We start from the raw sequence: 27,981 nt of genomic DNA on the forward strand, positions 1-27,981 counted from the left end.
TTTTCTCGCAGTCAGTCGATTCTTCATATCCATAATGAGTGAAACCGCCGGGATGATTTGTTTATTTTTCAAACACAGTTCTTATATGATGAAATCTAAAGGGAATATACAAATTCTATAGCCGATCTACAAGCTCTACAACGTGTCGCGATGTAATGCATTGTGAGCTTGTTGATCGGCTACTTCTACTACTTTTTTAATCACATTTTGGTGAAATTTTGGGTATAGTGCATTATTTATTGTCATTATTGGTATTTGTCATAGTCAGTCATTGCTTTGTATATTTAAGTTGTTTGTCATATCTGCTCTGTGCAAATTATGGCTCAGAAAGCCTAATAGCCAAACAGAAATGTCAATGTTCAATGCCAAAAAAACATAATTAAATTGTTCATAGCAATTATTTGCATGACAATTAAGCGTTGAGTAACATTTTTATTGGTGACAGCCCATGGTACCAGGACTGATGTTCAGGAGAACCCACTAGAGTCGCTCCACTTTCAGATGGAGCCAGCCGTCTCAGTTGGAGACATTGGACAAATACAGGCCACGTACAAGGTACACTTTCAAGAGTAGAAAGTGAAAGATCTGTTATTGTTGTTACAATGATAGGGGTCGGTCTTTGGAGAGGGCACATAAAAGCCCAAAATTAATGATTGATAATAAACCTTAGTTTTTTTGTTTATTCGTAGTATTTATTCAAATATGTCATCTGACATCGTCCCAGTCAGGGATGGGGGAATGCTGACCACAGACTTTTAAAAATGATTTTGTATTCCTTGCCCAATTCAACCCTCTTCCCATAACCTGCCTCTGTAGATGACAGAATGGTCCTGAATGTGACCTAAAATGCTTTCATTTAGTAGCTGAATATCTGTGTTGAATTATCACCCTCAAGGATAAGGACACTGCTGCGAAAGAACCAGGAGAAGAGGACGACAAGGAAGTGTACACGCCAGGGAGCAATTTTGAACGAACCATCACCGTCGTCAAGGGCAACTGCAGCCTGGGTGAGTGTTTATTTGCTCACCTTCTTGGAATGTAAATCAGGTTGAAAGATTGAAGTATTGGCCTTTACTCTTTTTTTAAAATCTTTATCCTTTTACAAATGCCATATTTGGTTAAAACATATATTGAAATTAGCTTGGCTACTTTCAATTCAGTGCCCTGGACCCTGCCAGGGGGAACTTGTAGCAAACCTTTAACTTGAGAGCTGACTGAGAATACAGAAAATGGATTTTAAACAACCTATACGTGCTATTCAAAAGGTTCAGTTTCGCTGAGAAGATGTGCCATTTAAATGTCACTACGGCACGCCTTCTGATCTGTTCCTATTCTAAGTTTTACTCCAGATGAGGCATGCCATTAAAGTTGTGGTTTAAACAGACATATAAAACTGTTGTTATGTGTTTTTGACATCAGCCCCGAGGCTGCAGTCTGTCTTGTCTGGATTCCAGCTTTTGTGAGAGTTGTTAAATTTAATTATTCAGTGGCCAAATATTATAGGAGTAATGGGATTCCGATTTAATTGTCTCTTCAGAGAAAATCTGAATTTAATTTGGTTCACCACTGCTAAATCCCCCTATTAAAAGGTAATCTAAAACCTACGACACATGCAATTTGCAGTTCACGGCATTCGACAATGGGGGGGTTAATTTGCAACAATTTAACCCATTTTGGGCAGAAACCACTTTTATATCATTATGTTATGCTTTAGCTATTTAAAAATAGCAGATCTACAAGCTTATATTGCGCCACTGAGTGGCGCGCTACAAGCTTGTAGGTCTGCTATTTTTGAAAAATCGACATAGACATAGAAACATAGCTTTTTCAGAAAACTGTCAGGATGTAGAAGACATTTTTAGAATCTGTTCTCAGGTCAAAATGGATTAAGTCCACGTATTTCAAATAACCATGAAAGTCCTTGTGTGTGTGAACTGCCTCACAGGAATGACAGTGAGTGCCGTGAAGGATGGCTTTGGAATGCTCATTCGCAGCATCATCCCCGGCGGCTCCATCAGCCGTGATGGACGCCTGGGGGTGGGGGACCTCATCCTGGCCATCAACCGCGAGCCCACTGCCAACCTGTCTAATGCCCAGACCCGCGCCATGCTCCGGAGACACTCTCTCATTGGACCAGACCTGGAGTAAGTGATCGTCGCTGTCAACAGTTTAGTGACACAAGGGGACTACAGCTAAATAAATATTTCCTGTACACATAATACTGACATGTGTTTTTACTTTTTAAAGGGGTAAAATCATCATAAATGCTCTGTAATTGCTTTGATTATATATATTATTTGCTGCAGTGAAATTCCTCCTGCAATATCTCCATGTTTAGAAACACGCCGAGCCGTCCATTCATGTTGAAGGTTTTTCTTTCAGTAAATCATACAGGCATTTCCCTAACAACCCTTGAATGATTACATGAGGTTAACTGTGATCAAAAGCCTTACAGGATACTTACGAATGCATCAATTAGTTGGTGTCAAACTGCATACACAAGAAAATGAACATGTACTTGCAGTTACTGTGTCTTTGCCCGTCCTTCCACTGCATTATCCATTGGCAGCTCATTTATAACGAAGTGCAAGCTTTCATAAATGCCTCAATTATGGCGAGAGAGATTAGCGGTCATGTTGTCCATGTAATCTAAATAGTTCATATCCGTTGGTTGCACTGAATTAGTTCAGGGAGGGTAATTTGGAAGAGCAAGAAGTTACTCTTCCCTCCCACACTGTGAGGAAAGTTCCCTCAAAGGCAAAGGTTTAATGTGGTATTTTACAAGTACCGCTTGATGTGCTAAACTTGGCAGTATGTTAGCTTCGGTGCATAAAATCCCCAACTCTTCACGTTTTTTAGATCTGCTTGTGCACCCGAGGACGATCTGTGCCCCTTTTATGTGTGAGTATGGCTAACTTCCATGCCGGTGGTGTGCTAGCACAACCTGCCGTCTTCATTTCCTATCTGTCATTTTCTACGTCTGAAGCTTGGCTTCCGCGCTTTCCCGTCTGGCGAAACAGGTTTTATCCAGAAAAATATGTATCTTCTGACCCAAATAGTTAATGTCACTTAAAACTGATTATTGAAGAAAACTTGCCATTATAAGCCCTACTTTGAGGACCACTGCTTTAATTGTTACAGCAGCACATTGGATTGGATGATGCTACTATCAACCTAAAGATTGTCTTGGGGTTTTTGTTGTGGCAGCAATGCTGATAATGGTGTGTTCGTGCACATTCTAATCTAGCACATAGATTCACATTATCTGGATAAATCTCTGGATCATCTGCGTCCTTTAACCACTAAAAACAATTTCCTAATTAACTGTGTCTAAGATGCTTGCCGACCTACTTATGTGATCTCTTTTTAACTACCATTCTACTAACTCTATTTGAATCATTATCTCAGCCAGGAGAACATGCACATGTGTGTTTGTGCACACTCGTGCATGCATTTGTGTGTGTGTGTGTGTGTGTGTGTGTGTGTGTGTGTGTGTGTGTGTGTGTGTGTGTGTGTGTGTGTGTGTGTGTGTGTGTGTGTGTGTGTGTCCACAGCTAATCTCACATACTACTGGGCCAATTGGTGTGATCCTTATTTTTCAAATCCGTGAATGTCCGCTATGTATTTTATTTTTCCTTTTCTTTTATAATCACACCATCTGGCTGATGTGCAGGAACTAACCCAATGTCAAACATGCAGATGCAAGCTAGTACAAGTTGCCCTTAGATTAACCCATTCAGGACGGGAACCCCTTTTGGTGTTTTAACACCAAAATATACATTTATGAATGTTACAACATACACCCAAAACTCCCACTGCTGTCTTGGGTCACTATTTAGTCCCTTTTACAGTGTTTAGAGTGCTGATGCTCGGCAAAACTTGCACGACACCGTGTTGAAATCACTGACATTTAGAGTTGCTGAATGAGCATGGTGGATTTGGATATGTTTGGGTGACGTGTTTGGGATTTCCAGCGAGGAAGACAGTACAGACCAACATTACCAACTGGTAATCAGGTTGTGCTGCATACATTGCTCGCAGCGATTCCCAACCTTGGGCTGTGAGGATATTGCAACGTGGACCTGAAATAATTGGCAAAACACTAATATTTGTTTAAGAAATATTCTAAATAGGAATGTATGGTTCCATTTATACAAGCCGGGACACAATCGATAGATTCATCATTAAAATCTTTGCTCTTACCACGTAACATGGCAGCCATTCGGTTAAGAGGACCAGGTGGGTTGGTTGCGTGCTTTAGAGAATTTCAAGTGGGTCTTGATGCAGGAAAGTTTGGCTACCGCTGTATTAGGGCATGCCTCCTGGCGGAGATTTGCACTCTTCTGAATGCACCTTTCTGGTTGGGATTTATTTTCCTGCATGTGTCATGACACTGCATGTGCTGATGTTCAAAATCACCATGGTTCACTCACCTAAAACACTTGCCTGGGGTACCACTGCGTCTGCATGCCGTTGTTTTTGTGCTTAAGATCTGTTAATGTCACTCATAATATGTGTGCTCTTCAGAATCAACCAGATGTGAAGTCCCGCTGAAAAAAAGACCTGCCACAAAGGGGCCCAACCATTGGGGTGGTGGGCTGGGGTCTTGAGACCCCCCTACCCCCAGTGGGGATATGTTTTATCCCTGCTTCTGTCAGACTGAATTAAAGACGATTGATACATTCCCTTTTTTCGAAATGTAGACTGATATGTTGGAACTTGATAATATCACAATTTTTAACATTTGAATTAAGAATTGTTTTATTTTCTATATACAGCTTTTTATATAGCTATTTGCCATTGACAATGAAAGGAGAATTTACGTCATATGTGTCCGAGCAAATCGACTTTTCTAAACACAGTGCAACTGTTTTAATTCAGCTCGGGACATATATATATATATATATATCATATACATTGAATATATTTGTTAAACAATGGTTAAAGGATTTAACATAAGTTCACAAATTAATTCATGAGAAAGTATTTTATTATTGGATGATGTACGATGACAAGAGTACCCCTCACTTCACACGGGTGTGATTTATTTTATTACTTGCGCAAGCAGAGCGCGCAAGTAATAGTTTCGCCCGGTCATCGTTCATAGCGACAGCCACCCGCCATTTTATGCGTATGCCAATAAAACAGCAAATCTGTGCCTGGTTTGCTGGGACCAGATCACATAAATGACCATATGTCTTACGTCATCATTTAGAGCTAGTCATACATATACACACCACGTACTCTGGTCCCAGCAGATCAGGCACAATTTGCTAGTTTATTTTACTGCTTATGTATATAGTATACGTATGACTATCTCTAAATGATGACGTAAGACATATGGTCATTTATGTGATCTGGTCCCAGCAAACCAGGCACAGATTTGCTGTTTTATTGGCATACGCATAAAATGGCGGGTGGCTGTCGCGGTTTTTGGCGCAAAGTAACCACAGTATACCGCTAATCAACTTACAACTACATACTCTATATAGTATATGTATATGTATACGTATGTCTTACGTCATCATTTAGAGCTAGTCATACGTATACTATATACATAATCAGTAAAATAAAATAACAAATTGTGCCTGATCTGCTGGGACCAGAGTACGTGGTGTGTATATGTATGACTAGCTCTCAATGATGACGTAAGAAATATTGTCATTTGTGTAGTCTGGTCCCAGCAAACCAGGCACAAATCTGCTGTTTTATTTGCATACGCATCAAATGGCGGGTGGCTGTCGCGGTTTTTGGCGCAAAGTAACCACAGTATACAGCTAATCAACTTACAACTACATACTCTATATAGTATATGTATGTATACGTATATTTTAATTCAGTTTATATACCTTTTTTTTCATCACATATCAATGATTTATTTTTCTTTAAAAAACTAAAAAGGGATCCAGAATATATCTACATCGATAAAAGTGTATTTCTTATATAGATAGAAACTTGAACCATACGTAATAATACTAGGTGTTTATATGCATAAAGTAGGTAGGTAGCAAATAGTTACATCTAATAATTATACATTTCAAACGTTCCTTCATAGAGATACTGAGATTTGACAGTTTACATCGGTAAAGTACTTGCGCGCTCTGCTTGCGCACTAGTTGGCCATTTAGTTTTTTTTTTTTTTTTGTCAAATGTTAAAAGAATGTGTGTATACTGTATATACAGTATTTATAGAAAGTAAGCACAGACTTTAAGAAAATGTTCCCAGTCTTTTTTTCTTTTTTTTCATCTTAATTTCAAGTCAAACCCTGGCACTGACTAACCTAAATTATAATTCCTAAAAACCTGAATGCCATAGAAAAAAAGAAAGAAAAATGCATGATGCATTTGGAGGTGGAAAACTTTATTGGCTCAGACATTTATGAACAAGGTGCACATCTGTTTTGTATAATCAGATGCCGTGTATACATAATTCATTGGCATCTCACCTTGGGCGGTTGATAGGCAGAATCCATTTGCTTGAGAAATCGTTACTGTCGTGGCAGAAACCTTGTATCTCCATTATTTCAACTTTTCATGTTTTTTCGTAAATTGATGCCCTACTTGACCATACCAGAGTTTTGCACAAAAGTGGTGAAAGTAGCTGATCTACAAGCTCACAGCGTGTAGTGATGTGACATGCTGTGAGCTTGTCTATTCGTTATTTTCACAGTTTTCCTTTTTTATATACGATAATAGAAAGGAAAGTTTTAAAGACATACAAGGTTTCCACCCGACAGCAACAAAATAGACTCTAGTTCATTTCTGCTGAAATCTTGAGCGCGCAGTAAAATTGGATGTGGTGGAGAAAAACAGGACAGCTTCTGAATGCCAATGAGACAGCCAAAAAAATGAATAACAGCTGCTCTTTTTTTTGTGTGTGCGACTGTTTGCTTTCAGCATCACCTATGTGCCAGCAGAGTATCTGGAGGAGTACAAAGTTAGCCTTGAGCAGGCTAAAGATGAAGCCTTCACTGGAGAACTCCCAGCCCCAAAGTATGTCACTACACTCTTCCTTTCCGAAAATGATACGACCGCAATAGGCTTGACACATACAGTACAGATAACCTGCATCCCACAGAACTACTGCTGCGCGTGTCTGTAGTCAAGAACAATATCTTAGTTGGAACACATTGAAGAGTTGTAAAGTTAAGAAAGTATGTTGGTTTCATCCAAAGCCCCTGGTGAAGTTTTAATTGGAAGCTTGCCTTCCTTTCCGTTTTTAACAACCCGTTGTCAGCCTGGGAACATTTTAATTAGAAAGACCTTTTGAATGTGCTCAGTTTGACCAATGCCGATGCGGTTTTGAAAAGTGTTTTCATATTTCTCGTTGCAGAGACATTCCAGACCTCCCTGAGAGGGAGGACGGCGAAGGAGAAGAGAGTGCCTCTTATAACAACTGGAACCAACCTAGGAAGTGAGCACTTATGCATGAAACGCAACAATGTGGATCTTAAAGTATCTATGCTTCTGGTTCAAGAACGGGGGGGTTTTGGAGTGAGGAGGAGGGGTTGAAAGCTGTGGGATTGTCTCGGGGGGGTAACAAGAGCCTGTGGAGTGAAGTGTGAAGCTGTTGCAAATCAAAGACGTTCGGTAGAAAATAGATAAAACAATGTTCTGACCAGGTGTCGTCTAATTTTCTTCTAGTGAAAGTGCATGTCGTTCACTGTGTCTCTCAAAGGGTGTCATTGTAAAACAGTGGTTGCCAAAGTGGGGTTTTTGGGGATCCCAGGTGTCCTCAGCAATGATTGATATTAAAGGTTTTATGACATTCATTTTCATTTATTTTTCTTTTTTCTTTTAGGTTTTATGACCTCAATTACACCCAACAAACCTGAACTTTGAACATTCAGTGGATTTTCTGTGGTCTGAAGTTTTCTTTGGGTTTTTTTGGGCCTTTTGAGCTACAATGAAAACAGGCAACACAGTGAAACAGTGACATCTGCTGGCAAATCCCATTGACATATATGGGATTTGCAGTAAGTGATGTCACTTACTGCCGGCAAATCAGAGCACCTGTTTGAGCCAGAAAACCCCAGATCACAGAAAATCTACTGAATGTTAAAAGTTCATGTTTTTTGGGTGCAATTGAGATTAGAAAACCTAAAAAAAACAAGAACAATTCCAAAACCTTTTTTTTAATGTCACAATCCCTTTAAGAAACCACAAATGGACCGTTGCCTGTCTGTAACTGTGAGGCTGCGTACAGCGCAACGCATTGTGAGCTTGTAGTTCTGCTATTTTCAGAGCGCAACACATGCGCGCAACAAAATGTAAATTGCCTTGTCTTTTAGTTCTACTGGATATCTTCTCCATATCTTCCCTCCCTAACATTTTTAACATCTAGTTTTCAATTGTTGACGAAATTGTCAATATATTTAGTCTTAGTTTTGTCATCATAGTTTAGTATTTATTTCCTTTTTATTTCCTTTTCGCCAGTGGAAAAAGGTAGTCGACGGGGGGGGGGAAATGTCATAGTTTTAGTCGACGAATCTAAGAGCTGAGCTCTTCATTCTAAACGTTTTCTCCTCTGCCTCTCAGAGTGGAGCTGTTCAGAGAAGCCGGCAAGTCTCTAGGCATCAGCATCGTGGGAGGCAGAGGGATGGGCAGCCGGCTGAGCACCGGAGAGGTGATGCGGGGCATCTTCATCAAACACGTCCTGGAAGACAGTCCTGCAGGACGCAACGGAACCCTGAAGACTGGAGACAGGATAGTAGAGGTGAGGGTTCACTAGGGGTCATTACGCCTGGAGCAGTGTTGGAAGGAAGCCATTAAATGGCTTACTTAAGCCATTAAAACCGGGAAAGCATCTGTGCAATTTTAGATTCAACCACTAGTTCATAGTGCATTGTGTCGTGCCACACTTTGAGCTTGTATATCTGCTATTTTTGTCATGCAAATCTTTAATGTGGGGCTTCTTCTCCTTCTCCTCCTCCTCCTCCTCCTCCTCCTCCTCCTCCTCCTTCTCCTCCTCCTCCTTCTCCTCCTTCTCCTCCTCCTCCTTCTTCTTCTCCTCCTCCTCCTCCTCTTCCTCTTCCTCTTCCTCCTTCTTCTCCTCCTCTCCCCTCCTCCTCCCCCTTCTCCTTCTCCTCTTCCTCCTCCTCCTCCTCTTCCTCCTCCTTCTCCTTCTCCTCCTCCTCCTCTCCTCTTCCTCTTCCTCCTCCTCCTCCAGGTGGATGGAGTGGACCTGAGAGATGCCAGTCATGAAGAGGCGGTGGAGGCCATCCGTAGAGCAGGCAACCCTGTTTCTTTCTTGGTCCAGAGTATTATCCACAGACCCAGGGTAGGTCAAAACGTCACTTCGTGTCCTGTAGGGGACTGACTGACACATGATGGCTTTATCCCAGTATTAACACTTATATTGCTCTGTAAAGAAATTGCAAAAGAATAAATGGCCATATAAGTGTTAAGAGCAAGTGTTAAAATACAAACACTTCATACTTGAATTGTGTCATTACACCACTGGTAAGTACTTTCTGTGTTACTGTGTCACTATATAAATGTTATATATTTTCCTTTATGAATTAATTGTAATCCAATTTATTTAACCTTGCATTTTGGTGCATACAGTGTAAAAGCACTTCAAGTGCCAAATGCAAATCACAGATTTGAAATGAGGAAAGTAAAGCCTTTTTGAAATAGACTCTTTCCACAGCGGCCAAAGCTGCTGTGAAAAGGGTTTATTGCTTTAGAAGGGCAGGTACTTAAGCGCAGTTGCTAGAGCTAGATCAGATTCTATAGCTTGTAAGGAATGCGATAACGTTTATTTTCTTTGGCATGTGGGCAGCCTCTGCCTCGGTGCAGTGCTTCACCGAAAATCACCTCTGTGCCTGCATAACGTATCTGTTGTTTGAAATAGCTGAAATTTGAAAGTTCAAAGTGCAATACTGTAGTTCCACTGCAGGGACTGCGGCTGTGGTATTATCTCCACCAATACTCCTTTCTTTAAGATATTTCAAAATGTGTGAATTCTTTTAGCTGAAGGGTAAAATTGTTTTTTTTTAATATATAAATATAGTGGGGTAAAAAAGTACAACATTTGATTCTGAGATGTAGCGGAGCAGAAGTATCTGAAGTAAACTAAAAGCTCCTCAAATTTGTACTGAAATACAGTACTTGAATAAATGTACTTAATTCCTTCCCAGCTCCGGCATATTCTCCGGTATTCAAGGATTCTTTCATGCTTCATGACAGTCCGTAAAATACTCTCTCAAACCAAACGTATTGCTTTTAGCCCTCCGACCTTTCTTTCCCATTAACCAATCCAGCCTCCATCTCTGTATCCCATACGCCGCCATCTCCCTCAAGCCCGTCTCAATATATAGTCCATCCACGTCACACGCTGTTGTAGAGAAATACAGCAACGCTTTAGCACGCATGCCACATCGCAAACGCCAGGTAATCCTTCTTTCTCTTTCTGTCCCCCCCCCCCCCCCCCCCCTATCTATCACACTCAATCTCTCCTGTATGTCTGAGGCAATCCAGCTGTACCTCCTGATCCCGGTCTCAAATCCCCCTATGGGGATTACAATGCAAATACAGTATAAAGTACATGAACCCGTGGATTTGCGCCCTCTACCGATATTGACGTCAGACTACGGTGCTCTATTAGCTAGTGGTGGAAGAAGTCCTCAGATTGTTTTACTTAAGTAAAAGTAGCATAACACTATATAAAGAAGTGAAAGTCTTGTTAGTCACAATACTTGAATAAAAGTATTGGTGTGCAAATGTAACCAAAGTAAAAAACTTCAGACACTCTTGAAGACCTGAGTGTTGAAACGCGTCGGTCAGCTGTTGCCTTGCTCATCAGTGTTTTTTTTCCCTACAGTCTGCCTGACCACAAGCACAACTTTGGGTTCCATTTTGCTTAAAAGTAATCAACTTGATTACTTGATCAAATCTTTTGGAAAATAGCCGATCTACAAGCTCACAACCTGACCTGTCACAATGTTTTGTGACCTTGTAGAGCTGCATTTTTTCAAATGGCTGAGGAAAGAAAATAGGGCTTAAAATTGTAATGTTTTGTAATAATCATCTAAATCTGCAAAGTAACTAATAACTAAAATAGTCAAATATTTGTAGTGGGGGTAATATGTGCAATATTTGCAGTAGAAGTATAACCACATCTGAAAATGAAAATAGTAAAGGTACCTCAGAATTGTTGCTGTTATTGTGCATGCCTATTCTGGGGGCAACATTTGCCAAAAAATAGCAAATCAACAAACTCACAATGTGCAACACGTTGTAAACTTGTACATTGGCTCTTTTTTTAGAGAGATGTGTAGATGCTAAGAAAGCGGTTCACGTAAAGTTGTAACTCAGGTTCATTTAACTAAGAATAGAATAATAGTTCCGTACGTGAATAAATGTACTCAGTAACTTTCCACCGCTGCTATTAACTTCTCTTGTTTCACCACACAGACGAAACCTCAGAGTTTTCAGCTTGAAATCATAACAGTTGACTTTTAAGAGGCTGGAAAACACTATTTTGATTAGATAATGCCTTTAGCTGCTACAGGCAGGCCAGTAATGCTTTTCTTAAACGTTGCCACTGGGGGCCACCTAGAGAGTGTAATAACCACCTCCTCCATGTTGCCTATAAAGTGTTCCCAGTCATTTTGTTGTAAGCTGTGAATAATCTCGAGGTATCCCGGAGGAGTCTTTCTAAACCATTTTGTTAAAATTATTCCACGGAAAGAGAACCGACCGTGCATTGAATATGTTTTTGTGGATATAGTATATCTTTTGGGGTTTATTTTTTGTGCTCACAGCAAAATAGGCTATGGTCAAGGAAACGGCTCGCTCAAACTGCTGCCTGTATTGAATAATACACCAAAGTGTTTCTGAACTTTCTGTCCACCGTTTCTTTCTTTTTTTGTCCCCCCTCTTTTGACCCGCTGGGTCAAGAGAGGTTTGACCCGTTTCATCAGAACTGCTCTCTGCCATAATGTTAAATATCCTTCAACCTGTCTTGCTTTTAGAAAACGCCCCTGCCTTTTATGCAGCTAAATAGCCTCCCTGGACTGACCCTTCGCTGCACTAATCAAACCTGCTTAGTACCCGCCCAGCCCCAGGTTAGAGCACGGCCCTGTGTCTTTGTGTGTCCTGTGTGTGTATGTTTTTACTTGACCTGCCTTCCTTTGTGCTTTCCTTTTGTGTGTCGTGTTAACAGTCCATTGATCTGTCCGTTGAGTGAGTGTACAAGAAAGGAATCGGGAGGGTATATACAGTACAGTGTTTTGTGTCGGGCTGAAGTACTAAGCAAATAATGTGTTTGTTTTTAGTTTTCATTGAGTTATCAACAGGGCTGAGTTAACTGCCTCGTGGCAACTTTAGTTAAAATAATTGTTTCATTTCCGCCATCTAAACATTGTCTGGCACTCACTTGCATCATCTTGTGTGGCACAACATTGTTGTTGTGTGTGTGGGAGAGAGTTTGTGTAACTTGCTGTGTGGTGTGTGCATGCATATATATGACTGGGTTATACCAAGCAAATCATATCATCTTTCGTAAAGGCTTTACCAACAAACACAAAAAAAGAGTCCTCCTTTCCCTTGTGTTGAAAGCCCATATTTCCCAGTTGCCCCGCAAAGCTTGTTCCTAAGTCGTTCTCTGCCAATTTAAAGAAGAAGGATTGGAACGAGTCCGGAGAAAATGCTTTTATGTGAAGATCTTTCTTCCACAAAGCCAATTGCCAAAGTTTCTGCTGGCAGCCTGGCAGAACATTTTGAGCCCGTTCATATGGGACAAACGCTTCAAGCCTGAGTGGAACCGGGCTGCTGAGCAGCCTGTTTTCACTGAACTGTCCAGGGGCAATCTATAGTGTGGTCATGCCAGCCATGGACTCAACCAGCACTCATCGCTTATTGACTGTCGGGCCGGAAACCTCGTATGTCCTGTTGTATTTTCTAAACTGGACCCTTGTCTGGTTCTGACAGACTGGTAGTGTGTGCAGGCTGGGTGGTGTGTGAGTACACAGAATTAGATGTACATGGGCAACTCATAATGTAACATGTCGGAAACTGTTATTTTTGAGTGGTGCAGCCACTCCAACGAACAGCAATATCCGTGTTCACCTACCTATGTGACCACCTATGTGACTATGAGCACCAGTATGACTATTAGTACCAGTAGGGGAGCTGTTGTGCCAGAAACACAGAGAGAGAGAGAGATAGTGATGCGCCTGCTAATGAGAAAGAGAGGGAAGTTGCACCACTCAGTTCACATGGGTGCGATTTTTTTTTTAGGAAAATGGGAAAAAGCCCCTGTGTCATCATTTATAGTTATACTATTTTATATTTAACCAATTTTCATTCGACAGATTTAACCAATCAAAATTCTCCCAAAATAGTGAAATCTACAGAGCTTGTACATCTTCTATTGTCTCAACTTTGTACTGTTGTACAAAGAAGTACCAAAAACGACCAAAAAAACTAACAAACAAGCTAGTAGGTCTACAAAAGAAAACAAATGAAGTTGAATTCTAAATGGTTTTATAGCAACTTTGCCTAAAAGTGGGTTAATTTGAATCACCAGCCGTATCTATGCTACGTCATACAACAGTGTTGCATGGCAAAAATCTACAAGCTTTGAACATTTCTATAACATTTTTGAGATTTTGGCATACCGACATGCCCAAAATTAGACATGCCAGCTTGGAAGTGGTCAATATCAATAATCAAATACATTGATTGTTTCAGTGGTTACTTTCATGACAATGTTATTTCACTCTACTTGCTGTCAGACATGAAATTAGGTCTCGATGAAGTCCCACCATGTGATTGATTGATTGATCATTGCATGTATTATCCGATACTGTACGTTAACTATATGCTATGCTATACACTCCTGAACAGTTTTCAAGTTCATGTCCCATTTGTGCACAACAGACGTCCCCAACAGACTCCAGTGAGGACAGAACGTCAGCTACAGCCAGGGACACTAAGGACAAGGTTGGTATTTCATCCATCAGCTTACTTGCTTACTTACTTAACCCATTTTGACCAGAGATCAGATTCTAAAAATGTCTTCTACATCCTGACAGTTTTCTGAAAAAGCTATGTTTCTCTGTCAGTGGTTCTTCGATTCAATAGCTAAAGCATAACGTAATGCTAACACCAAAAGGGGTTCCCGCCTAAAATGTATTCATTACTTATCCAGACAGAGAGCGGTGCTCTTCTTGCGGCCTAAAAAATGCATATTGCTCTCCACAGAAGCATCCCTTCAATATTCCCCATTTTCAAATGCTTTATTTTGTCACTCACTCATAGTATAATAGGCAAACTGTTGGTGTGACATGCTGCTCAGCAGACTGTGCTAACAATAACAATATACAGAATAACAATGGTTAAGGGTAAAACAGTATACAATACTGTATAATAAATACAGGACACGTCCATCTAAAACCTTTCCAGCCATGGACATATTGTGTATAGTACACAATATGAAGGGAGAATAATTTATCAACTGGGAATTACAATACATAGTATATACTGTTGTACATACTACACAAGTACAATATGTGCAGGTGGTTTCCCCCAAAAATAATGATAATAAAGACAGCTCTGCTCTTGTGTGAGCAAAAGTTGTCTTCACAGATGGAAGGTGTTTGACCTGGCTTGTTTTGTTTAGTTTAGTTTAGCCATTGTTTAGGGCTCTGGTAACCTCAGGGAGAGTGTGCATCGGCACAAACAGTGCATTGCTGGGGTGGTGTTTTTCCTAATGTGCAGTAGCTTAAGATCACAGAGATATAGTATACTGCTGTAAATGTTTAGACTCGCACTCACTAGTCTACACCAGAGGGGGATTCTTTGTGTTGTCCGAAGCGTCGCCTCTCAAAAAAGGCCTCCACAACTGGAGTGAGTGACTGGAAGGCTTAATACTTTATACGTTCCACAAAGAAGTTGTATTTTATAAATTAAATTATTTTAAAGGTATATTCAGTGATTTCACTTAATTCAAATATCACTTATTTCTTTGTTTTGTTGTGATAATCCTCTCTACTATAGAGTGTGCTGACCATATAAGGAGTTCCTCCCTGTCCCCAGTTAACCCCTGGGGGTCAAAAAACCTTAGGTTTCGTTTTTGACTCTCTATCCTGATTGGACGAAAGGCTTAGGTCCCAGCCAAAAACGAAACCTAAGGTTTTTTGAGTGAAATCACTGAATATACCTATATATATTTTTGTCAAAAGTACGGTACAATTATTTCATAATCGTCTAATCACAGTTACTTGAGATCACTAATGTTTTTTTAAGTATAAAGTAATTCAATGTGTGTTATTTGTCATATCTGCCCTGTGCAACGTGTCTTTATGACTGTTCCAACGACAGAAACACAATTAAGTCATTATTTGAGTGACAATTAAATGTCAGCTAAAACCTCCCAAGTGGTAACTGTAAGCTGTTTGTTGTTTGTCCGTAGGAGGGTGACAGTCACAGTAGATTATTACTTCGCCTGTACCCAACTAACCCTTTCACCCCTACTCCGTTTAAGGTTTGTGGGTACTCTGTGTTGTCATGCCTTCCACTGTCCATGTCAGTGTATGCCTGTGTTGACCATATTCACATCCACGGTGCTCTCGCGTCATACCACGACCCCACCAGACTCTGTGAATGACGTCAGAGCAAAATGGCCGTCATGTGAAATTATGCTCAATGGAATATAAAGCATAGCACTGTTTCTCAACTCTGTGTTTGGTTCCAATTGTTAACCCTCAGAGTTAAACAGGTACAGGTTTTCACGGTGTAGATTGGGGTCCCAGAGAAATAGAATAACCCTATCGAATAGGCCTCTGTGGCCTAATGCATATCAAACAGGGGGACCTCACTCTGACCGCCCGGGGGTATTTGGAACAATTAAATCAGGTCGCCCAGCGATTTGCAGAATCGATTAACTAGAAGTAGCTAGATGTAGCCAAAACACCCCAGAGGGGATCGACAACAACGGGAGGTTTGAGTACTTCTAATGCGACAAGCGACGGGACCACGATGGGCCGTCAATAACATAATCTTGTTCCGTCTTTTGATTCATCTCCGTTCGGGGCGCTGAGCGTAACTATTTGATAGGACGGAGACCTCCGTTTTGGCCACTCAGAGTGTTAATGTGGTTCCATTTGTACACTGTCTGAGTTACAGACACGTGAGGGTCCGTTTGTACCCCTGGTGGTCTCCGGACCCAACGTTGAGCATCAGTGCTATTGTGTTAGTATGTCCTACATTCTTGCTGTCGGGCAGAAACCTCTTATCTCCATATTTTCTACTTTTTCATAAATAATCGCCCTACATAATCAACTACACACAAGAGCATCAGGTTTTGAGCTTGTGGATCTCCTACTGATTTCGATAAAGTAACAGTTTTGGATATAATGAGGTTTCCACCCGACAGAGACGATATACTGAATGTATTCCAGCGTTGCGCACTTGCATACACAATGTCCTAACACCTCCCACTGGTCTGAACTCTCTTGTTTGTGTGCTCTTGGCTTCAACATTCAACATCAATTAATTACAAGGGGGCTTTTATGTTTGTTCCCCCCCACACACACTCATTTTGTCATCAAAGCATACAGGAATTAATATTTAATCAAGTGGCGCTTAACCCATTTAGACCTGAGGACGATTCTACAAAATGTCTTCTAAATCCTAAAAGTTTTCTGACAAACCTTTCTATGTCAGCGGTGCTCAACCTTTTTCATGACAAGGCCCCCAGAATTATATGTATTGGGCCTCCGGCCCCCATCTCAAAATATGATGTTCCAGGGACCCTTCAGAAGCAAATACTTTAAATGTTTTTAAGAGTTTAAAATGCACGCTTTGAAAAAATATATATTCCAAATTTGCGCCACATTTTCACGATTTTCCCAAAATAGCAGACCTACTAGCTTGTAGATCTGCTATTTTCCAATAGCTAATGTATAACATGATGCTTAAAACACCAAAAGGGGGTTCCTGCCCAGAATGGGTTAATGGCCAGCCTTTCATTTCTTGGCTTTGGAACAAAATGATTTTCTGATGTGAGACCAAAACGATGATAAAACCAAAGGGTTGTGTTTTCACTCTTGTTACTCTTGTCTTTAAGGTAAGTGTTTGACTCTACTGTATGATGGGCATCGGGTATCTATGTGTTTGAATGAATATCAGATTTGTTTGTGTCAACGTTTTTACGGCCAACACAGTTTCAAACACAATCTGATGATGGCGGTGCTTCACATCGGAACATATTGGGGACCTATAATGGATGTTTAGGCCTGACGTCGAGAAAAAAGAAAGTTTGCTCTGAAAGAATATATACCTATTCAAAGATTTGTGCCGCATTTTTACGATTTTTCAAAAATAGCAGACCTACAAGTTCATAGCGCGCCACTCGGTGGCGACGCTATTTTAACTATTTAGAAAGGTTTTTCAAAATAGTAAAAAAAAAAAAAAAAAAAAAAGAGGGTTTTAGGACACAGGGATATATTTGGGACTTAGGATATAAGGATATTATTATGGACAACCATAACACAGAGTCCTTGAAATTAAACGGGTTGAGAATCACTGGTCTAAGCTAGTGTAAAGTTAAGTTGGTTGATTGATTGATTGCATGTCTTTGTGACTCCCATATCGATGGGGATGCAGGCTGGGAGACGGGAAGCTGGGAAGGTGTCCCCCCTCGGTCCTCTCCTCGTGCCCCTCCCCATGGTGCCCCACGTGGGAGAGACGGACACAGACACGCTGACGGAGACCCAGGAGACGGAGGAGGACAATGTGGTGGTGGTGGTGGTGGACCGCGAGGACGAGGAGCTGGAGGCGGAGGACGAGTTTGGATACAGCTGGAGTGAGTTCAACTTCACTACGTCTACCTCTAAATCACTGTTTCCTCATGAACCCATTCTGACCTGAGATCAGATTCTAAAAATGTCTGTTTGAAAATGACAGTTTTCTGAAAAAGCTATGTTTCTATGTCAGTCGTTCTGTGATTTTTCAAAAAATAGCAGACCTACAAGCTCTGAGCTTGTAGATCTGCTATTTTTCAATAGCTAAAGCATAACGTAACGCTAACACCAAAACGGGTTCCCGCCCCAAAATGGGTTAAACATTATGTTAAAATTTAGCTATTGAAAAATAGCAGAGCTACAAGCTTGAGTGGCGCGCTACGAGCTTGTATAGGTCTGCTATTTTTTTTATTATCGTGAAAATATTTTTTTTCAGAAAACTGGAGGATTTAGAAGAAACTTTTTGAATTTCGAGGTCAGGCCTAAATGGGTTATTAGCCCTGCGGACCCCCATTAGAAAATGTATGCCAAGGAACCCCCATAAGAGGAGATTTTTTTTACACCTCAAGCAGTGATTCTCGACCATTTTCATTTCAAGGACCCCCAGGTTTGACCTGAATTAGGCTACGGACCCTTATTTAATGGCAGTTATTATTTATATCTCTGGGACCCCCAATTTATATCGTAACATCAATGTTATATTTTACTCTGAGAGTGTACAAATTGTACGCTCTGAGTTACGGACCCATAAGGGTCCATTTGGTTCCTCCCCGGACCCCACTTTGGGAACCTCTGCTCTAAATCAGCCATTCCCAACCTATGGTTCGGTCCGGGGCCCCCTGGTGGGCTTTGAGGATTATTGCAAGTGGCCCCCCAAGTAACTGACAAAACATTGCAATCTATTAATCTATAATAAACAGGGGTCATCATTGCCATGCTGGCTTGGGGTGGCCATTTTTATTATCAAAATGATTTGTTTGCCACGGACATGCAAAATGAGGGGACAACAATAATATTACCAGAAAGTAAACGCATAAAGAGCTAGCCCTGAATGGCCATTACGGAGTCTTATGATCGAAACAAGAACATTATGGTGTGTAAGAAAAGACCACTTAACACAAGCTAAGTGGTCAGATGATGGGCGGCCCGCACACAAACGCCTTTGAGATTTTCAAGTGGGCCCTGACAGACAAGGTTGTGTGCCTCTGCTCTCTGTGTGTGTGTGTGTGTGTGTGTGTGTGTGTGTGTGTGTGTGTGTGTGTGTGTGTGTGTGTGTGTGTGTGTGTGTGTGTGTGTGTGTGTGTGTGTGTGTGTGTGTGTGTGTGTGTGTGTGTGCGCGTGCGCGTGTGTGAAATGGCTACATTACACGTGGTGCGTGATGTTCCACTTCCCCTACTTCTTATGTGTGATCTGGTTCAGTGGTTTGGAAAGTGTGTGGATAAAGGAGCAGGTGCGCTCCAACTCAGTGTTGGCAGTGGCACACACACACACACACACACACACACACACACACACACACACACACACACACACAGTCTGGGGAGGCTTAACTTGTGACATATCTTTAATGTTTCCCTTTTCCTCTCTCAACTGAACGGCATGTCCCACACAAACCCTTTTTGACAGTATTTAGTCTTAATGCTCACTGTCACGAGGGGAAGGCAACATGTTCCACCTTAGCTCCTGTTTCCTTAGTCTCGCGTTGCCACTTGCCAGACGATTGGAGATTTCAAACTGTACTGTACGTCAGGGAGTGGCACGCCGTGCACAGACATTTAGAGGGGCAGGGGCTCAAGTAAAGGAAAAAAAGGCACCTTGTGCAGCGCATGGAACCGGCCGGCTGCGTTAATAGTGTGAGATTTATAGATTTTGGGGCATAAATAATATATTAGAAGCTTTTTTATCAAGAATTGATCAATGTCACCATGGACCACATACTGTACACTTTTTTCAAAATGGCACATTGCTGTCCAGAGGGCAAGGGCAGGTGGTGCTCTAGCACCCCCTAGTGTATATCTGTGCACGCCACTGACGTCAGGGGACTTCTAAACACAAGGCTAGTTATATACAGAACAGTCGCTAACAAAATAATTTCCGCCGGGTGGAAACTTCATGAGTCCTATCCCTTATCGCTTAAATTCTTTGCCATTTTTTACTATTTGAAAAACATTTTTAAATATTTCAAATATTTGTAGATCGGCTAGTTGAACCATTTTTTAATGTTTTTAAAGAAATAGTAAAATATGGCTAATATTATGTTTAGGGATAAGAGTAAGATGACGCGCAAGATAGGGTCCCATATGTCCAAAACGGCTACATTTCAGGATTCAAGGGCAATGTAGGAATTGAAGTCAACTCATCCTAGCAACACCTGAAACCTACAGTAAACTAGGATGGACTCTTTACTACACATCTGCCACTAGAGGTCACCCACATCACATGCTTGTCCTCATGACTGTGTTGTCTACCTGTTCCATAGCGAAAGCACACGGATGCACATGGAGATACTCAGGCCTGTGGCATTTACATCTAGACCCAAGGACCTTTTATGTCTAGCGTCGTATCACTCAACATAGTGCAGAGTGGATGAACTCATGAGCTCAAGGTGGAAAAAAAACTATTCTACGTCCTTCAGCCTGGCAAGCAGAATAAAGGACAGACTTCCAGCCCCCGACCACCTGAGCATAGGGCACATTTGCGTGCGCGAGTGCATCTGTGTGTGTGTGTGTGTGTGTGTGTGTGTGTGTGTGTGTGTGTGTGTGTGTGCGTGTGTGTGTGTGGGTGCGTGCGTGTGCGTGTGTGCGTGAGCGCGTCCTGCAGGGATAAGATTGATGATGCCGGGACCGGTTAGGTGAGTTGTGGAGATTAGCAGAGGACTGATGGACCAACAGTGGCATGCAGCCCAGAACACCGGGAGCCCATCGCTCTGAATGCTAGCCATCCACACACACACACACACACACACACAGAGGGTGACTTAGAGTAAGCGGTAAGGCGAGAGAGAGACGCATGCACGCACGCATGCACGCACAGAGAGCAAATAATGAGATGGATAGAGGAGGCGGTTTAACGTTGAAGAGACCCAGACAGAGGAGATGGATGAAGGGGAGTGTCAGCATCTGACATTTACCTTTCATGGCCGTGCATAAAGCTACACAACACACCTACTAGCTGCTGTTTTCTTTTGTTGTGCCTCAGCATTTGGTGGAGAAACATGACGTGAATTAGGATCCAAAATGTGAAACACGGGTGCCCCAGACAGGAGAAAGTGTGTCTGTAAGCCCTTGTACTGTCCTGTACTCTCTGGCCTGGACTCAAATCCCTCCAGGACATCCCCTGTGCTGTATATTTCCCCAAAAGCTGCAGCTTTCAGACTTTATTCTCTGACTTAATAAGAAATACTGTGTTGTCCTTTGAGAATTGCTTGCAATGTGCGCCAGAGATGAACACGTCCTCGCCACAAAGAGCATTAGCTACAGTAAATCACACAGTGGCTGGTGGTGGGAGGCCATTGCACATTTTGACTTTTTTTACTGCCATCTCGGCAGCCGGTGGGGGCGGGGTAATTTTCTGACATTAATCTCAGGGATTTCTGAGAAACATCTTGCAATTTTTCGGACTTTATCATTTCACAGATTTGCCACATTAAACGCATAAAATCTCTGAGATTAATCTTTAATTAGTCAGTTCGTGTGTGTGTGTGAGTGTGCGTGCGTGCCTGCGTGCGTGCGTGCGTGTGTGCGTGCGTGCCGCACGGAAATTTCCGACTTTAATTTGGCAAATCTGTGAGATTATTTTTCTTTTTTTTTTACAGAGATGCCAGTAATACACCGTCGTACTTTATCCACCACTGCTTGCAGTAAATAAATACCATCTCTCTCTCTCTCTGCTTTCCAGAGAAGATAAGCCAGCGCTACGGCTGCCTCCCGGGCGTTATCCACATGATTGAACTGGAAAAGGGGAAGACTGGCCTCGGCCTCAGCCTGGCAGGGAACAGGGATCGCTCTCGCATGAGCGTGTTCGTGGTGGGAATCGACCCCAGTGGCGCGGCCGGCAGGGACGGACGGATGGTCGTCGGGGATGAACTGTTGGAGGTAAGACGCTGTTCTGTGTCCCGGGTATTTCATTTCTAAACATTTATAAACAGATCGAGGTTAGCAGCACGACACCTGCTCAGATAACTTAGCATTGGTTCACGGTCATTAACCCATTCTGACCTGAGATCAGATTCATACGAGGTTTCCACTGGACACACACTGGTCTGATTAAGGTGCATAATTTGCAATGTGTGTTTATTTCAGATCAATGGACAAATTCTCTATGGCCACAGTCACCAGAACGCATCTTCTATCATCAAGAGTTCCCCATCCAGAGTAAAAATCATCTTTGTCAGGTACAGAAAAAACGTACTAACCAGACCATGCCAACATCTAAGGGACTAAATAATATATTCATGGCAACCTAAAGACCTGTAGCATCATACAATCATACTTAAAGTACAGAGTGCTTGAAATGACAGCTGATACAAGGAAGGCATGTTCAGGACCACTGTAAGGTAAGGTAGCACCAAATCCAGTAGAGGGAGCTATTGTGTCACAAGAAAGACCAGTGTTCCAAGTTGAGTAGTCTCATAAACAAAACAAAACAAAACATGTTTCCTATGAGCTGCAAGTCCTTCTCTCTCAAACATTATGTGTGCTAAATGAGTGATAGTGTCCAGGAGGGTTGAGTCTAGATGAGAACAGAGCACATATTGATATTATAACAGTTGTACACTTGACTGAAACACTGAGTTGGAGTCACTATAAACCAGTAGTTGTCAGAGGTTCCTTGAGGGGGTTCCAAATGTACTCTCACAGGTCTGTAACTCCTTCCATAGGGGTTGAACCAGTTTGGTTCTCCCCCCCCCCCCCCCCACCTAATATTGAATGAGTGTTTTCCACTGCAAATGAATTGGTTCAGAAGTTTCAGAACCCCTAAATGTTGGTTCGGAACTGGAACCAAACATAAAAATGGCCACCGGTTCCTTGTAAGCACCAACGTTCTAGCAGTTCAAGTATCTAGAACAGAACCAGTTCTAGAACCAAAGTAAGTTTTGTGGAAAAGTGGCGGAGAGTGTACAAAATGGAACCAAATGGACACCCGTAAGGGTTCCATTTCTACACTCACATTTGGAACCCCTCCAAAGGAACACAGAGGGGCCCTGATGGATCCCACATTGAATGAGAACCCCTACTCTATCTCATGTTCTGTTTGCTGTCTAAAAGGGCACGCAAACAGAAGTTTATAAGGTCCTAGAATGGAATCTACCTTTGATTGATCCCGCAGGAGTAATGCAGGCGCCAGAGGCAGCACAGCGGTGAAGTTACAGATTCAGAGTAGTAGGAGAAGTACTGGGATGTATACATTGTATATGTATGTATTCGTCATAGGACGGATGTATTCGTCATAGGACGAAAACGAACAAAGGGTGTACAGTACACAGTATACACATTACACACCCTATACAAATGGGATGTATGATGTCAAATATACACCCTATTCAAACAGTTCTGAAGTGGGAGCTATAACAGCGTGTGTTGTGGTGGAGGGGTTGAGCTGTGTTTGAGTAATGACTCTCTGGAACAGGAACCCAGCAGCCCTGAACCAGATGGCCGTGGGACCGGTGAGGGAACATGAGGAGGATGCGTCGGAGCCCCATACCGAGGTACATGTGTGTACCCTGGCAATCACGCACGCACACACACACTGATAACTAACAGTAAAGTAACCTATAAACACACGCACACAAAAAAGTGTGTGTGTGTGTGTGTGTGTGTGTGTGTGTGTGTGTGTGTGTGTGTGTGTGCGTTCAATAAAGCATTATTTTAGTGTTCTGGCTTGGACAATATCATTGTTGCACCTTATCTATTGCTGTGACTGCTGCTTGATTATGCATTTAAATTAAAGTAATTAGACAAACACCTGCCAATCAATTAACCGAGGCAGGCACTGTTCCCATGAGTCACTCCCATGCCTCCACCACAGCAGACTTCATTCAGTGAGCGTTCACAAAAATGCTAGTAAACGGCTTCGGGAAACATGAAAATAGGCTTTCTCACTCCCTGCAAGCCAATGGTCAATGTCCATGTGCAGTTTGGGATCTGTTCGTCAACCCACTTAACATAATGAGTGATTTTATCATTTGTCAGACCCCCATCTTGGCTGTTGTTAGCTCTTTGAAGACGACTTAAGATCTTGATACACATCTTCCTGCTAGCTCCGATGCCAACAAAATAACGTAATCTCGTCTCAAAACATGCAAAGATATGTACAGTATGCAGGCAAATCTTCCTGCGTGGGGCTCCCAGGTCGTTATGAAGGGTTATGTCTGGTGTCTCCTCATGCCTTTGTGAAACTCAATCTGCCAGTACTGTCACCACAAAGAAGAAAAGTATATATTTCTAATAGTCAATAACTATTGTTTATTCACTTATAATGGAAGAGTTGTAATTATATTGTATTCATCAGTTGTCTATTTTCTTCCAGGTGGAATCATGTCATTCCAACGGGACACCTTTGGCTGACACGGACTCAGTGACGTACATGCATCACATCATACAACCTATGGTGTGTTTACTCACTGGCACACTGACGCACGCACGCACGCACACACGCACTATGGTAAACTACACACTATAATGGAGATCCACACATGTGTGTACACAAAAGGAATGCTTAGGAATGAGACGGAGGCACTGATCTGAGCAGCAGCCAAGGCGGAAGTTAATTAAAAAAAGACCTTGATTTACACAGTATTTTCTGGTCTATCCAGGATTACAGTTCCGGTGTACTGTAGCACGGCTGTTCCCAGCTTATTCTGGATCGGAGCCCAAACTCAAAAATCTCGAAAGTGTTTGTGGCCGACCCATCTTTCGACTGACACATAATTATTTTACACCATTTTTGTTTTGTGTGTAATTTTAGATTTTAGCCATATGTTATTCAAAAATAGCAGATACACAAGCTCATAGATCTGACATTTATTTTTCTTAAAATTATGAGTTTGAGAACCACTGATATAGCATTGTGCGTTTTTTCTGAAAACTGTTAGTATTTATAAGAATGGCTATAGTGCTGCAGCAGCTCCACTGGGCCTCTGGGAGAAAGCTCCCCCCAGTGGTGACGGGAGGATACCAAAGGAGTCCAGTCCCAAGGCCTGGTGCTGTCCATATGGTTTAGAATAGAACAGGGAATGATAGTATGAAGGTAGCATCTGCTCTATCCAAGGATATTCAGACACACACATACCTGTACACACACGTGTCACGTCACGCACACACACACACACAATGTCAACTATTTAATGGATGTCTTATGCTAATGAGCTTCCGCGGTTGTCCATCATTTCCTGTGTATATCCTTCAAAGATCTATTGTGTGCAGCAAGGCATATTTGTGGGGCTAATTGGTCTGGTAACAATGAACTATCTATCTGGCTGGCTTCATTTAACTGTACATGAATGCCAAGATCAGATGAAACCTTCTCTTATGATGAGAGAACCTTCTCTTATGAGTCCAGGGTTGTTTGTTTGGTTTTGTTTTTCACTGTTTTAGTTTTTTGCTTTCTCCACTAAAAGGAGGATGGTGGACTGGGCATCACCTTCGTCGATGGGGACACCAAGGATGGGATTGAGATTCAAAGCATATCCGAAATGAAAGGACACACAGAACAAGTATGCAAAATGCGTTGGCAAAGTAAAAAGAATATGTCGTCGCTGTTGGCTTGGAAGCCTCATATGTGTCCATATGTGTAGATCACCTTTTTTCACTAATCTTGTTGATGATGTAATCTTCTATGATGTAGTAGAAGAAAAAAAAGAACGAAATCCATACAAAGTTCAAAATGTGGAGATAAAAGGTTTCTGCCCGACAGCGACGACGATATAAAAACCTCTCACACATTAGATGAGGTTGGCTAACAACACTGACATTGTAAACAATTCTACTATCTGTGTGTGTGTGTGTGTGTGTGTGTGTGTGTGTGTGTGCGCGCGCGCAGGAGGGTTGCATGAGACCAGGAGATAGAGTGCTTGCTGTAAATGGTGAACCAGTGCTTGGCTACTCTGTGGATAAGGTAGGGTTTACTGGACACAGTGTTGATTTCGTCGACTAAAACTAAGACGAAAAATCTTCGTCAACTACCTTATCGACTACCTCGACTAAATATACTGACAATTTCATCAACAAATAAAAACTAGGCTAAGTGTACAAGAGATCCAGTCATTTTACACTTGGTTGCGTGCTGAAATCGCAGATCTACAAGATCACAATGCGTCGCAGCATGACACGTTGTGAGCTTGTAGATCTGCTATTTTCAGCAAGTGTAAAATCAGCCATTACGATGGCATCAAGGCCAGCCAAAACACATTTTAGTCGATTAAATCAACTGTAGATTTAGTCGACTAAATATAAGTCGATACAATATAAAAACACAATAGATGAGACAAAAAAGCCAGAGGCTTGTTTCCATTGTGGTCCATTAAAAATGCATCACTCGAAACAACTGGGCAAAACAATAGTACAACAAAGAAACGGCCAACTACACAAAAATATAGAAAGAATATAATGTACAGAAAATGTACAGTTTTTTACAGTTTAAACTCATGATAATAATAATAAGGTAGATCAAATAAGTTGATAGGAATAAGTTATTATTCCTATCCTTTTTCTTACACCTTACAGATCAAATTGAATCTCAAAACTGAGATGTGGTGTTAAATATTCAAATATTCAATTTTTCCGATTACTTTTCTATTTGTATTTGCATTTCTGTTATGAATTCAAATTAGATTAACTTTATAAACCACATAGATAGGGTTTTTCAATCTCACCTGCACCGTTTTCTTTTATCATGTTGTTGCTGACAATGTTGCTTTGTTGCTATTTCTGTAAAAAATAGCAACTTTCTTTGTTGTACAATGGTGGTATTTTTAACCATATTGACCATTTATACTCTATACTGTAACTAATATACTTTGGCCTTCTTTTGTTTAGGTCAATTCGCTACTGAGGGCTAAAGGTCCAGTGAAGCTAACCTTTGCCACAGATGACACCTCCCTGTCCTGCCAGTTGTCCAGCCAGTCGAGGGCAGGCTCTGACGGAGCCCTGGCCGGTTCTCTGCCTAGCATCACCATGTCAGCCCTGGGCCAGCTGGAGGCAGAGTCCATCAGGAGTGAGCCATCTGACAATCATACAATAATGTCAATAATAGTGCTTATAGCTTACTAAGTTACTAGAGCTTGTTTGGCCGTGTTTGTCACGGTTTCAAGCAAACTAAACTAATGTCCCGGTGTTCAACATTCACGACCAGGAGCAGGTGCAGTCACTAGGTGTGCTAAAGTGCTACAATAACTGTCCCCCATCCAGGTGAAAACATTAAATAGTCAAAAGTAGTGACAATAGCAAATCTAGCTTGGCTATTTTCATAATATCTGGAATTTCCGATTTAAGTGACATAAGAAACTGATCAAACATCACGTTTGTGTATTTCAGTGTTATTTATCTGCACTGCAGCGTTATCTTGTTATTGATTTGTGGTTCGGGAAAAGTTACATTAGTAAACCAGGCAATCCAGGCATCTGACAGCCATGTTGATCAAAGCCACTCGCATTCATGTCCTCCGGCTCACAGGCGAATACTGTGAATAGAGCCTTCACAGTGGTTTGACATGGTGCGTCTTGTTCCCTGTCCCTGTCTCCAGTGGTGGAAAGTAACTAAGTACATTTACTTAAGTACTGTACTTAAGTACTGTAGCTGAGCTTGTAGATCGGCTATTTTCCACATTCTGCACATAAAAGTATGTTTGGTACTTTAAGTACGATACCAATACTTCCAGACTTTTATTTTTATTTTTACTTGTAACAGACTAGTATTTCCACATTTCAGTGTTGATACTTTTAAGTACAAAATGTGAGTACTTTCCCCAACCTAAACTGTCCCTGTTCTTCCTTCCCTCGCAGCTCCGAGCCGCTCGTCCACCCCCTCGGCCACCCTGGTCTCTGACCCCGTGACCTGTCCCATCATCCCCGGGTGCGAGACCACCATTGACATCTCCAAGGGCCGGACGGGCCTGGGCCTGAGCATCGTGGGGGGCTGCGACACCCTGCTGGTAAAACAAACAAACAAAAGCATGCCGTATCACTGCATCAAAGAGCTGCTTTGATCTGATCACTCTGTCGCTTGTTTAC

The 27,981-nt window shown here is 41.8% G+C and overlaps 1 protein-coding gene across 2 annotated transcripts in view; it reads left to right on the forward strand.

Moving 5' to 3' along the window:
• mpdz (multiple PDZ domain crumbs cell polarity complex component) overlaps positions 1–27,981 on the forward strand; it is an 85,870-nt gene that overhangs the window by 35,424 nt on the left and 22,465 nt on the right. The window contains exons 20-37 of one of the 2 annotated variants that reach the window (XM_083788351.1): positions 446–555; positions 896–1,007; positions 1,946–2,144; positions 2,860–2,901; positions 6,898–6,993; positions 7,334–7,414; positions 8,539–8,716; positions 9,170–9,280; positions 13,888–13,950; positions 17,617–17,815; positions 21,651–21,847; positions 22,055–22,146; positions 23,382–23,460; positions 24,282–24,362; positions 25,372–25,467; positions 25,794–25,868; positions 26,789–26,966; positions 27,754–27,902. In XM_083788351.1, the coding sequence (XP_083644477.1) occupies positions 446–555; positions 896–1,007; positions 1,946–2,144; positions 2,860–2,901; positions 6,898–6,993; positions 7,334–7,414; positions 8,539–8,716; positions 9,170–9,280; positions 13,888–13,950; positions 17,617–17,815; positions 21,651–21,847; positions 22,055–22,146; positions 23,382–23,460; positions 24,282–24,362; positions 25,372–25,467; positions 25,794–25,868; positions 26,789–26,966; positions 27,754–27,902 (2,138 nt within the window). The remainder of the gene's footprint in view (positions 1–445; positions 556–895; positions 1,008–1,945; positions 2,145–2,859; positions 2,902–6,897; positions 6,994–7,333; positions 7,415–8,538; positions 8,717–9,169; positions 9,281–13,887; positions 13,951–17,616; positions 17,816–21,650; positions 21,848–22,054; positions 22,147–23,381; positions 23,461–24,281; positions 24,363–25,371; positions 25,468–25,793; positions 25,869–26,788; positions 26,967–27,753; positions 27,903–27,981) is intronic. The other variant, XM_083788352.1, reaches the window with a different exon arrangement.

The sequence above is a fragment of the Protomyctophum parallelum genome, assembly GCF_964188405.1.
Source record: "Protomyctophum parallelum genome assembly, chromosome: 18".
NCBI lineage: Eukaryota > Metazoa > Chordata > Actinopteri > Myctophiformes > Myctophidae > Protomyctophum > Protomyctophum parallelum.